The 14,335-nt window shown below is 36.9% G+C and overlaps 1 protein-coding gene across 2 annotated transcripts in view; it reads left to right on the forward strand.

The window, feature by feature from the left end:
* LOC127456482 (neuroplastin-like) overlaps positions 1-14,335 on the forward strand; it is a 41,835-nt gene that overhangs the window by 25,286 nt on the left and 2,214 nt on the right. For both annotated transcript variants that reach the window (XM_051725001.1, XM_051725002.1), the window contains 4 exons: positions 1,657-1,834; positions 2,948-3,042; positions 8,643-8,779; positions 9,245-9,518. In XM_051725001.1, the coding sequence (XP_051580961.1) occupies positions 1,657-1,834; positions 2,948-3,042; positions 8,643-8,779; positions 9,245-9,518 (684 nt within the window). The remainder of the gene's footprint in view (positions 1-1,656; positions 1,835-2,947; positions 3,043-8,642; positions 8,780-9,244; positions 9,519-14,335) is intronic.

Raw genomic sequence — 14,335 nt, forward strand, 5'->3', positions numbered from 1 at the left:
ATTCTCTTTACAGTTTTCTACCAACTCACCTGAAACAGTCCGATTGGCCAGTAATTGTAAGCACTGTTTTTTTGCTCACGGGCTGTACGGAGTTTCTGGGTCTGGTTCGTGGAGGAATCGCCAGTGGTGGTGCACAAGGATTAAATCCACTGATTGACCATTCACTCTTTCCTTTTAGTAGGTGTCCTCCAAATGACCTTCACATCACAGTATCTCAAGACGTCCTCGTATCTCAATCAAGACATCTGACAGATATTTTTGCTGGTGTGTATGTAGGCTGGGCGCCTCATGTTAAGATGAACACATTGAGGTGAGAGTAGGCGTTCTGACACTGGCCGATAGAAAGGGAGAGAGATAGTACTGGCAGTAGCGCTTCCCTAGGATAAAGCAAACTGCAGGAGGAGGTGTAGGGAATGCTAATTGGAATGGCTCGCGGCACACAGCTCATCCGTTGCCCCTCCCCCGAGCGGGAATGATATCTAGAGCTTTACTGTACAAGCCAATCGCTGGGTGATTATTGCACTCTCTTCTTTTTCCAACTGGGTACTCTGGTTGCTATGGTAGAGCCACGCGGTGACAGAACATGAGGGCCCAGAACACATGAGCTGACAGAGACCACCTGATTCAAATAAAGTCTTGTAGTGTAAATGTAGATCTATGTGGCAGTTAGTTTTCAATTTTTGGTAATTGTCATTATTGTTAATTATTATTCTTATTCGATTCTGAGTACTGTAGTACAATATGTTTTACTGTAAAATAGTAAACATGCTGTACTACATATAAATAGTATTCCTATACATAGTGTCAAATATTACATGGACATGTTCTTATTAGCATTATTACTATGTATGCTTCAAAATTTTGGCCATTTTTGGCCGTTTTCTGACTGAAAATTTTCATCTTGGCATTGGCAGAACATTTTGGCTTAAAATTTTAAGACAGTTTGCACATGATACAACTTTAACTAGATATAATGGAAATGCCGGCTGATGATGTTTGATATATCTCGGAAGGAAAAGAGGTAACTTATACAATTGATGATGATTGCACACCCTCGCTGTATGATATGTGAGATTCTAGAGCACAACTCGAATTCCAGGCAGACAACGTGAAGGTCGTCTCGTTGCAGTCTGTACAAGCAAACTGAGGTTAAATGCAAATGCATTTTTTAATTTTGATTCCTGGTTGTGCATGCACAGTGTTATTTGAATTGCTTATGCTTTTATTTGAAAAATTCTCAGCCAAGAATTTTCATTTCGGTTTATCACAAACTATTAAGGTTATCATTTCATTATTGATATTAAGCATTAGTAAGTAGTCCTTATATTAATTTTGTCCCATTTAGGAGTTTTTTAAAACCTTAAGGTAAGTATGTGTGTGCTTAATCAACAGTAAGGAACATGTGCTAAACTTCCTGTAGCATTTAGCCTAAAATTAATGTGATTATATTTTGTTAAATTCTGACAGTAGAAATCTTAAGTGCAAACATATGTTACACATTTTCATGTGTATGTGTTTTCAAATGTAGTCTGTATATGTCCAATTGTATACATTCCTCCAAACAAGTGCACATCAGGAAACTCAGGAAAAGGAAACGCTAAATGTCCACCAGGTCTGTATTTTTAAAAATGGTCCAGTACTTTGTCTTCATTTCAGAGCCAAGAATCAATGCTTCAGATCAGGAGATTTTGCAGCCTAAAACTGCACAGGAAGTGCCCATCACTCTACAGTGTAACCTCACCAATTCGCACAGCACGCACCAGGGAACATTCTGGATGAAGAACAAACAAGAAATTCCCAACACACGGACCGATCACAAAAACACAGAGTACAAGTGAGCGTTCACATCTACAATTTAACTTTTACTTTTTCCGTTGGGCTCACATAAGTAATATTCCAGGTTATTTTCAACTTAGATTATAGTTTACCCAAAAATTAAAATTGAATTTACTCTTTCTAATTGTTTGTTCCAAACCTGTATGACTTTCTTTCCTCCTTGAAACACAAAACCGCACTAAGAAACTGAACTGTTGGGCATATTAATTTTCAAATAGATACAGCGATTTAAAGTATTATAAAGTATAATGAGAAAAAGTATTGTGATATATGATTGTATTGGTACAGCTCTAATTCACATAGAAGTACACTTAATAATATCAAGCATTTCTGAGATGAGTATTTTACTTAAAACTTTATGGGATGCTCTGAGGAACCAGGATATTCAAGCACAAAATCTCTTTAGTAACTAGTCTTCTCTGAGTTAAGCCTCTGCAACTGAACCTCACCCCCCCAGACCTTTCAAAAACTCTCCTCAGCCAGCCAAGAATGATGTGGCGGAAGGCAATATCCTGTCACACTGCATGTCACAGGCAATAGAGAGACAGTTCCACCCAGAACAGACAGCACTGTGCCAGCAGCTCTTGCACTGTGTAACAAAGTCCCCCTTCCATGTTCCCAATGCACTGTTTTGCCAAAATATATCTTCACATAGTCGGCCGTCTGAAAATTGCATTCTGAAAATGTTTTCCTCTGATTATATCAATATCAATAATCCAATACGTTTAAATGAATATAATCAGCTACTTGATGTCAACATTAAGCAGCATTCGCAACCCATTTTATTTCTGTAATGTGACAAATTTTTATATGAAACGGGATATTCAATGAGACAAACATTGATTCTATCCATCAGGACTTAATTGGATCGTGAAAATTAGGGGTTAATAAATAAGAGGGCCTTGTGACATCACCTGAAGAGAAGTTATTTTAGAGGCGGAGCAAGTTATTTCACTTTGATAAAAGATTACAAAGATTAACTTTTTTATTTTGTTTGGAATAAATGCACAATAGAGAAATGTGTATTTAGAAGGTAAATAATCATTTTCAATGAATAGCGATTTCATGTTGACTTTAGAGTTTACAGTGAAGTTTTCATTTTTTTTCATAGGATAAATAAACCAAGGGCAGATGATTCTGGCGAATACATGTGCGTTTACACCTTTAAGTCGGCTCCAAATGCCAATGCTTCCATTGAGGTCAAAGGTAAGAAATCTTTTCCCAGCTATGCCTTACAACAGCTTTCAACCATAGTCATTCAGAACATAGTAAATTATGTTTAATGTACAATTATGTGTAGCAGGATTTTGGATAAATGAGATTTCATTGTGGGTGGAGCTACCCATCACAACCGTGCATAAGTAGAAACCAAATTACCAGCAAAATCTCCTGACGCTCATTGTTGATGATTAGGATGAAAACTCGGAAGACATGGAAGAGATTTTTATAGCTTGTTGCTTTATTGTGTCACTTCTGGTTAGGACATGGAGTGAAATTCATGAACATACCATTAGCACCACAGAAATGCTGTTACTTTACAATAGACACTTAACCCTGTGTTATAATTAGGTATTGTTTGGAGTTGTAATTAGCCTCTTTTCACCTTAAAATGAACTCACTTGAGAGACACAACTCAGGCCAGAGTAATTTGCAGGAGTAAATCCAGACAGTCACGTACAGAAGTCTCACTGTGAGCGATCCCATCTCGTTAAGAGTTGCGTTCACAAGGCGGGTGGCATAGTGACACTCGGATAGCTGCTGTCACTTATCAATCAGGGCAGCAGTCATCTGCCGTGGACTGTGCGTAATTGACACGAAAAAATGTCACAGTGCAAAAAAATCTTAATAGTCCTAAATGGTCCTTAATTTTCTTTTAGCAAAATACAATTTCTCATTTTTATATTTTGATTTTGCAGTTAATGTGATCCGGAGATGTTCTTGACAGGTTTCATGAGATTCACCCATTTTAGAGCTTCTGTCAATTTTAAGAGCAGTGGAAATAAAGCTCTTTCCATTATCTCATAGTCCTCCAATGTGCAGACGATACAAATAATGTTTAAACCAGCCAGTTTCCTGTATATTAAGTATGTTTTAATCTACACTACATCAGTGCAAGCATCCCTCACAGCCATAAACCCCCGAGACCCGACACAGTCTGAGCTTGCCTGTGTTCCTCACAGTTAAGCCAATTTGTTGGAACACTGCCGTCAAACGCACTGAGCATGCCCACACCGTTATGTCAAGGCTCTCTTTAAGCGTTACCTGGTTACGTAACGCGATGATGTCACCGTCCACTTTGGCCGGGCTTTTCAGCCCGCAGCTTGTCAGATGACAGCACACAGCTCATGTGCCACAAGCTCTGCTCCATTAGAATGGCAAGATAAAGAACCACGCACACACCCCCCACCCTTGACTTACTGTCTCTGTCCTATTTGTATCTCTTTATTTGCAAGACCTTAAGACGTCTTAAGAGCTGTTTGATTCTTTTGTATGTGTCTTTTTTAATTTATGAATCAGTGCTGCGTTTGTGTTGCTAGACAGTTTATTGATTAATATTGTATAATATTAATCACGAAAACTTGTCAGTTTCCCCCCAAATTTGGAAATGTTACTTTTTAGTTTATTTATGTAATTCACATTATTCTAAATGGTGAATATCAATATGTTTCTCATTGCTGTAATGCAGTAATCTTTATTACAGTTCAAAATTCCTTAAACAATGATTTATTTTAATTAAAATGAGCATAAAGACAGTATGTCCTGTGTAAGTTTGAAAATGTCCCATTTTGCAGCCTGTCCATCCCCCAATCGGTCATGCATTTTGCACCCCTCTCTCTCTCTCTTTCTCAGAGTCAGCAAAGCTTTATTGGCATGATTGTCACCATTAACAATGAGCCAGTTAACATGCACACCAATACACTGATAACTCCTAAAAATCATCTTATTTAAAAAAAAATCAGACAAAGCAATCTGATTTGAAATAATCTAGTTATTCTCTGCTTGGACGTCAAACCATGAAAAGGCACGTGCACAACACTTGCACACATTGGATAAGCCAGTAAGAACGGCGGTAAAGGTGTTTGCATGCAATGCGGAATCGGGGTAATGTGCAAAAATCTACCCGTGTCGATTGGTTTATTCTTACGCCGTTTATGACATTACACCAATAAAGGAAAACCGTTTAATGCGTTAACATGACCACACATGTTGTCATCTTAATAAGCATAATTGGTGTAAGAAAGGGACAATACAAAAATCAAATAGGGTGAAGTAAATAAGATACATGAAAAGAAGAGGAAAAGAGAGACACTCTATCTATCAGTCTCTCTCTCTTGTTTCACCACTCTAAGGCAACAGATGGAGGCTCGCGTGGTGGGTTGGGGAGGGATTAAGACTCTGGATTCACTCCCAGTGTCTCTGTGGCAGGACTTTATTGTCCACTATCATAATCTGCCCTGTGCATTCATGTTTCAACATTTACACTCAGAATTGTAAGTCTTTGCAATGCTTTTGTGAATATAATTTGATGTATGTGCCCGGTAAACAGATCATTCTGCTCTGGTGGTGAAATCTAATTAAATCACCTCCTTTAAATCACGTCAGGTAAAATAATACCCAGACTGCACCTTTATGTGTTTATATTTAGTAACGACCTATTAAGGAAAGATGCTGATGCGCCATCTGTTGTGTGTGTGTTATTTTTAGTGCATATATATTTCACTGTGTTACAGTACCTCTGCCTGCTCTGCATGATTTCCTGTGTCAATACTTTATATTCCATCTGTTACTGATTTCATTTGGTTTTCAGTTACAAAGGCTCTTTCCTTTCAGAGCAAAAGAGATGCCCCACAAATAGCAACGTAGAACAGCTATCAGCATCAAGACACTGTTACTGATCTCCCCCCGCATTGATCACACACTTCCGCTGCCGATCAGTATTTGAAAGCATGCCAGAGTGATAGTGTGTATGAGAGAAAGTCTCAGAGACACGCTGTGACTGAGGATAATGCCGAGTTAAGCTCCAGCTTGCTTTGACACACACACACACACACACACACTCTCTATCCTTACTAGGCACGTGCACACCATAATTAGAGCTGGTGATGTCAGCCAAGTTCCAATCCATGCCCTCTTTAACCTGCATGTTCACCATCTTTCTCTAGTGCAAAAAATTAAGGTACCACTTTACAATAATGTTGTATTCGTTAACTTTAGTTAATACATTAAGTGTCATGAACTAATAATCTTGGTTAATGTTAAATTATAAATAAATATTGTTTATTGATAGTTCATGTTAGTTCAAAATGCATTAGTTGATGTTAATATACACAACTTTTAATGCTAAAAACATGTATAGAATTACTTTGTAGAAATTAACATTAAGAAAAATTAATAAGTGGCTTAAAGGTATTGTTCATTGTTAGTTCTTGTTCACTATTGTGTTAACTAATGTTAACATGCACAGCAGCATTGTAAAGTGTTACCAAAATAATTTTCTAAATCAGTATTCTTGTCGTTTTCTTGAAAAAAATATCTAAACCCTTAGAGCAACCTAATTTGTTAATTTGTTTTCAGAGAATGTACCTTGAATTAAGTTTATTTTTCTTACCCAATTTGCAAATTTTTCTTCTTGTTTTAAGTATAAATTCAATACAAATTAAGACAGATTTATGCTTAAAACTAGAAAAAGCAATTTGCCTATGTGATAAGAAAAATAAACCTAATTCAAGATATAGTCTCTGAAAACAAGTCTCAGGTAAATGTATTTTAAGGATGTTTAGGTATGTTGACATGAAAACGAAACAAAATACTGATTAAAATTGTATTTGTTCATTCTCATTCTGCGTTAATAGCGGGGAGGGAATTACAGCAATTTTGGAGATTAGCTACAGAAGGTGCTTTGTTTGAAAATCAATGGGGTTGGGGTGTTGTCATATTTCCTAATTCTGGAGAATATTTATCTGCTGGGGCTTTCTGACATTAAGCAGTGACAGCTCTGTATTATCCAGTGAAGGGGAATGATGGTGACTCAGCACATCAGAGAGGGGAAGCCTGAATTATAACGCTCTCAGGGTTTGATTTTAATTAAGTCTATGCCATCTTGTTTCTGTCAGATCATTTCCGCTGTTTTGATCTCACAAGAGTTCTCTTACAAGCGATTAAGCACTGTTGAGATTTAAAAAATATATATATATTTTTCATCCTGGATGTGAAGCAGTCAGTGAAGCCTTAACTAAGGATCTTAAAAGATGACTTTTTGCCTTAGAAGATGACCTATCTCTTTGTAAGTAATGGACCGATACGTCGGCCAGGCTGATTAATCGGCAGATGTTTGGCCATTTTTAGATTATCAGCATCCGTCGATAACTGTACGTGATTGGCCAGATAACAGAAGTGATTATTCCACATAGTGTCTGTTTTAAAATCTGCATTCAGCTTTGTTTTTGTGGGTTTTGAATTTACATTATGTAAAATAAGTATTTATATAAATTTACAAATTTTCTGTATCTTATTAGCTATCATTAGAATGGGCATCGGCTGTTTAAATAAACCAATTTGGTCGTCCATTATTTTTTTGTCTAGTGGTTTCTTCTTTAAGTAATGCGCACACTACCTCAGGGTGCTCTGCTGTAGTGGTTAAGGCTTAAGGTTGGTAATGGGAAGGTTGCTAGTTCAATCCTCATAAGAATTAAAAATATTGTTATACTATAATTTTGAATAACTACATTTTGTTAGATCTGTTTAAAAAAAACAAATTGGCAAATTAGTTATCATATCTTTTTTTTGGTGGATTTTTCCCCTTTTTCTCCCAATTTGGAATGCCCAATTCCCAATGTGCTTTTAAGTCCTCGTGGTCGCGTAGTGATTCGCCTAAGTCCGGGTGGCGGAGGACGAATCCCATTTGCCTCCGCGTCTGAGACCGTCAACCCGCGCATCTTATCATGTGGCTTGTTGAGCACGTTGCCACAGAGATGTAGTGCGTGTGGAGGCTTCACGCCATCCACTGCGGCAGCCACGCTCAACTCACCACGCGCCCCACCAAGAACGAACCACATTATAGCGACCACGAGGAGTTTACCCCATGTGAGTCTACCCTCCCTAGCAACCGGGCCAATTTGGTTGCTTAGGAGACCTCGCTGGAGTCACTCAGCACGCCCTGGAATTCGAAGTAGCAAGCTAGCAAACTCCAGGGGTGGTAGCCAGCGTATTTTACCACTGAGTTACCCAGGCCCGAGTTATAATATCTTATATTTTGAAGTGATATTGTAATATTGCTTTTCAAGAAAATGTAGACAAAAGACAAAAATACTGGTTAAGAACATTGTTTAATACTGAACTGACAATATAATGGGAAGGTTGCTGGTTCGATCACCATAAAAAGTGAGACACGTACCATTACCATTGTGTCCTTGGGCAAGGAGGTTCAGTTGCTCCAGGGTATTGTCTTGTTAATAAATTCATAGCACTGTTCTATGGCGACATCGCCCTGATTGCGTAGCGGTAAATAAGGATTCTAATCCTGGAACAATTTACAATCTGTTCATAATGCTAGATAAGCCCAGACAGTTTACAGTAGATGCTTAACTTTCTAATTCTAGAGAATGACAGAAACCACTACAACTGGACCATATAAATTTGTGTTATAAAAATCACACAACATAACCCCCCAAAAAATAAACAGATTCAGAATGTCAAGAATAGATGAAAAGAGTTATGAATAAGGGAAAGTAAAGGGACAATTTCAAATCTCAGTGACATGAAAGCATCAATGCTGACCTAAATGAACCTTTACTCTTTCTACTCAGCTGCTCCTGAAATCACAGGCCACAAACGAAGTGAGAACAAAAAAGAAGGGGATAATGCAACGCTATACTGCAAATCGGTGGGATACCCACATCCTGTTTGGATGTGGCGTAAAAAAGTGGGCCGCGGATCTTACATCGTAAGTAACTAAAATGTAGGGTAACAAACATTATAAAAACAGCTATGATACAGATAGTATTTCAGTTTAAATGTAATCTTAAAAGTTCTTTAAAAGTGAAGTGTGTAATTTTTTTCAGTGATTTAATACTTTCTCCTCCCAGTTTAATATGCGGAGACAACTGTAAGAAAGACTTTCGTAGGTTGATCCCCTGAAAAATGTAAACACTGTGGCTTTGTGGTGCTATCAAAACATTGCTCTGTTTGTTTGTGCATCCTGACTCCCCGACAGAGCAACTCTGGGTCAACCAGTGGTTTGAGTTTTGGGCAGGACTGTCTGTTTTCGAATAATGGTGGACAAAACCATCATTAGTTTTGCAAGTCCGTGTGGTGATGCTATTGACACTGAAATTACACACTTCACCTTTAAATAAATGAGGACACAGCAGCATCACAGATAAACTCATGTGCTTCCAACATTGTGTAGGATATTGATAACAGCACTGGCCGATTTTTCATCATCAACAAAGATAATTTCACAGAGCTGAACATTACTGGCCTGGACATCAGCACAGATCCGGGCGAATACGTCTGCAACGCTTCAAACATCATCGGCTCGAAAGAGTCCATGACCATCCTGCGGGTGAGGAGTCAGCTCGCCCCGCTGTGGCCTTTTCTGGGCGTCTTAGCTGAAATCATCATTCTGGTGGTCATTATTGTGGTTTACGAAAAGCGCAAGAGGCCAGACGAGGTTCCTGATGGTAAGTAGCGCTGTGCTTTATTCATTTTTACCTAAAAGTCTCTGGCAGTATGATTTTTTGAAATGCCAATCAAGACTAGGAGCAGTTCCTTATTTTTGTATAAAAAAACACTGCAAAATATAATCAGTATATTTGTGTTGTTTTCTAAACATCCTTTACACATTTTAAATAGGTTAAATTGTGTAAGATAATTACTTCAGTTTTGGTTATGTTAATTATTATATCTGTTAAAAAAATACTATTTTTACAGCATTAGCTGAGAAATAAAATTTTTTCATATGTAAGCCAAATGGATATTATAACTGAAATATACCCAAATGAATCAGAATTTAATCAAATTGTATCAGAATCGGATCAATCAGGAAATCTATATCGATACCCAGTCCTATTTATACATTCAGAAAAAAGGTAAAGGTAATCTTTTTTTGGCAATTTTTGTAAGCATTAAATTTGGCTATATTTACAGTATGTTGAAAAGAAATGAAAACATTACTTGCCAAAGGCATCAAAATATAAGTTAACAATTTTGCTTCTCAAGTAAATGCATGTTGTTTTAAGAAAAAAACACAGTTTTTCTGAAAAAAAGATAAAAATACTTAATAAAAAAAAAAAAGATTGTGTACAGTGAACTAACAATATTATCGCGTTCTGAAGAGCTTAATGGGGCAATTGTTTAGGTAATAGATAAGAAAATGATGTAAATTGTTCTTGAAATGTTGTACTGTACCTACAAGCAAATACAACTTTGATGAAACAGCTGGGCTGGTATCTTAGAATACATTAAGCCTGTTTTGAAGATTGAAGCAGCCATCAATAATATATTTTAGAAGCAGGTTGTTAGTGGTACATTCACGGGTTGGGCTGTTAGCGTGAGGGTAGTTGCACAAGTGAATTTTCATGAGTGTTGAGTCAGATGAGGACCACTGGGAAATACTGACCTCTATGCTTGACCACGTTCAGCCGGCTTTTAATCTGAGAGTCTCTACTAGAAAGATAAATCAGAACATTAGCTGCCTCACATTTGTACACTCTTAATGAATAACTGATACTGTCATCAACTACACAGGATTCTCGTCTCAATAAGAAAACAAGAATTGTTAATATAGTTTACTGATCAGTGAACAAGATATCTTTTAACATTTAAAGGAATAATTCACCCAAAAAGGAAAAAGATTAAGTACTCATCCTCATGTTGTTCCAAACTCGTATGACTTTGTTTCTTCCGTGGAATCCAAAAGGTAAATAAAAAACAAAAGTAATAAAAAATAAAAAAATCGTGCCTGGTCTTTTCAATAATGAAAGTAAAAGGAGACTGTCTGTCGGTCTCCTGGGTTTTGTCATTGCCAAAATTTAAGTGGTTATTTACTGAGAATCATCCTGTCCACTGTAGCTCTCAAATCAAGGTGGACTTTAATGAGACACGCAACGAGACACGCAAGAACCAATGGCGTTTACTGTTAATACAACTTTTGATGTCCATTTCAGAGCTTTGATAGGGAAGATTATCAGTGAATACCAATTTAAATTTGTGTCTGTTCCTCACACAAACATCTTATGACTTCAGAGTACTGGTAATATAAATTGTATAGATGACTTTTATGGAGCTTTGCTGCTGTTTTTCTTTTTTTTTTTTTTTTGTCATTTTGGAGCTTGACAGACATTCACCTTCATGACATGGGAACAGCAGACAGTATTTTCTTAAATAGATCAACTTATGTGTTGTATAGAAGAAATAAAAAAGTCATACAGGGTTTGGTAGGACATGAGGGTGCGTAAATGATGACAGAATTTTCATTTTTAGGTGAAATATTCCTTTAAAGACTGTTTCTTTTCAGTCTCATTCTTTCACACTTTGGCCGCAAGGGAAGTGGTGAAAAGGACAGTAAATAATCCTAATAACTAGAACACAGCCAGTGAGCTAGTACTCCTAAACACGCTCCTTTCTGAACATGTTGAGGCTGTGAGTGTCACAGTCTCTGAAGGGATGCAGTCAGGCATAGCATAATGCTAATTTGACCTTTGCAGAACTGCAGAAGGGAATCGCAGAGCCAGGGGTGGTCAGTAGCTACCCTTTAAATGTGTTGCAACATTCACTAGATCCTAGTGACTGAAACAACTTATATCCTATCAATAAAACCATGCTGCTTGTTCTGTTGTTTTCTGCTAAATTATAATGGAATCTCAAGATGTATCTTTCTCATTTTATATAGTTACATTTTTAGAAATATTAATCAAATCCGACAACCACCAGTAAATGTTTGTTGGCATACAGATCTAGGACTAAACTGCATTTAATTGCCATCTATGGGATTTGTACATGCAGTGATTTAAGAATAATTGAAAAGAAGAATATGTTACAGTCAACAGTCACAACTGACCTTGAGAATACAAATGAGAAAAATTTAATAAGTTGCTCTGCCTCTGAAATGACTTTCCTTTTTGTCTGATGTCACCTAGTCCGTGCAGGCTATTGGTTAATATTAATTAATTAATTAACGTTTGATTAAGATACTCTTGTAGGTAATGTAGCCTTTCTTAAATCTTTTAAAAAAATGATGCTGGTTAACGTTAATGCAATTTAGATTTGAAAAAGAAACGTTTGCTGACCATGGGCGAACAAACCGGACAGTTTCAGGTGAAAAGTGGTTTTGCCTGTTCATACAAGAAAATACTTTCAGGGCAGTAATTCAATAAGCGCAGTGCTTTAGTGAATTAACTACAGCTACCAATATTGCTTTCCTTCCTAATAAAATAAAACATTTTTAATATATTTCAAAATGATTGTAAGGACCAGCCTGTAATTCACAACAGAATGTCTCTGCTTTCTATTTAATATAATGGTTTAATTTAATTATGGGTTAAACCTTGTTTTTTTTCTTCTCCATGTGGCATCATATTCTTTGTTGTTGGTAAGTTTGAGAACCTGCATGTCTTCAGAAATTTCAGCTTTTATTTGTTTTCTGTTCATTCAAGCTGTGATGTCCACTTGTGCTTATTTAATGGTCAAAGGAAATAAAAAAAATGTCTGGGTGTTTGCTGCAACACTTGCAACGATTCTCTACTGTTACGATTATGGTTCGTTATCGATTTTCAATAATTATTCAAAATATTTGTTTTTTGGAAATGTAATTCATTAAATGTAATTAATTATAATGTAATCAACAACAACAACAAAAACCCTTCATATAAACAAACTTGTCATTTTTGACCTAGATTCCTAATGAATAAAATGAGCACTACATAATGGTAACAGATGGAAAGAAATACAAAGAGAGAGAGTTTGTTTTAATTACCATCTCAGATTTGACTGAAATTCAGAAGTACTAAACTTAAACCAAACTTCCCACTGTTGCAGCTTTAACCATAAAATTCTCAAATATGCCTGTCTGTTTGTTTTGCTTCTTTGGATAAATCCCTGAATGGCCTCTACAGACCCTGTATAACAGAATAATCGCATGCAAAACATAATTAAGGAGAAAAACTTCCTCACAACGTGCATGAACACCATGTTCTGTTTTGTGGTTTGAGACGGATTTGTTCCCAGGAGAGCGGGTGTAGGGAAGGGTGGGGTAGATTAAGGTAGATTATATCTGCCCACAGTCTTATCAACAGAATCAGAAATGGTAACGTAATGCAATGATGCACATTACAGCTGAAATCCACGTGCCAGGATGTTATATTTTCACCAGCGCTGTCCTTTACTCCTCTAGTGGTTTGGAATCTGTGAGCTGATAAACTGACATGAGTGATTTACTGAATTATTTAAGTGAATTTCTGCTTGACGCAGTTCACACTGATAGCAATTTTTTTTGGATGCTGCCTTGTCACCATGTTGTTTGCTGTTTATGGGCATTCCTGATCACAGAAATCTGATCACAAATGTGATGTATTACTGGTAAAATAAGGTTTTGACAAGGAAGGTTTTCTTGCTGCAAAAAAGAACATTCTGAATGGGAAAGCGTTTGTACACAAATTGCAGTGTATAATGCATCATATCATAAATTAGATCAATGACTATTATTGCATGCATCAAACTCTTGAAATGCAGATATTTTCTAATGGTTTATCTAGCTCATTTGCATAAAGGTAAACAACTCTGCATCACATCACCAATGGTCATTCATGACACACTCAAATCGCTAACTTTCAATGAAAATTAATCACTAGAAAAAAGAAAGATGCAGCACAAAGAATAGAAAAGAACGCTTGTTTGGAGAAACGTGTTTCTTTTAATTTTGACACAGCATCTAAAAAGGTGGCGTAGCTGTGCGAGATACTAAGAAAAACAAAACAAAAAAAACAGCGTGACATGGCACAATGGTCAAATACATCAGTCTGGTGCATGTTTACATAGAAAAACAATTGAAAAACAGACATACGGGAAAAACGCGTTCTGTGTGAACAATCCCTTGTGGTTATTTTGTCACTGCAAATCGCCTGTCAGTGTGACTGGCCCATCACACTTGGGTGCCTGACTCATAAAAATTGATCATATTTGCACAGGAAGCACATTTGTTTTGGTCTGTCATATGTAGTGAACTGAAAGATTTTTGTGCTGTTGTTTTTGAATGGGCAAGGATTTTTAGACTGATTTATAATCAGAAAAGGAGAACTAGTATGTGCCGAAGAGTCATATTGTTCTACAGTATGTCAAACCTTCATAATCTGCTTTGTGTTCAATACTGTGGAACGCTGCTGCCTGTGGCCGCATGTGCTGTTATACATTCATACACTAACCAAAACTGTCCATTTGTCTTTGGAAAGAGCCATGCTTCTGTTCTTCAATGACCTCTAGTGACCTTCCTACACTCTTATGT

Source organism: Myxocyprinus asiaticus, chromosome 18 (assembly GCF_019703515.2).
Source record: "Myxocyprinus asiaticus isolate MX2 ecotype Aquarium Trade chromosome 18, UBuf_Myxa_2, whole genome shotgun sequence".
NCBI classification, from domain to species: domain Eukaryota; kingdom Metazoa; phylum Chordata; class Actinopteri; order Cypriniformes; family Catostomidae; genus Myxocyprinus; species Myxocyprinus asiaticus.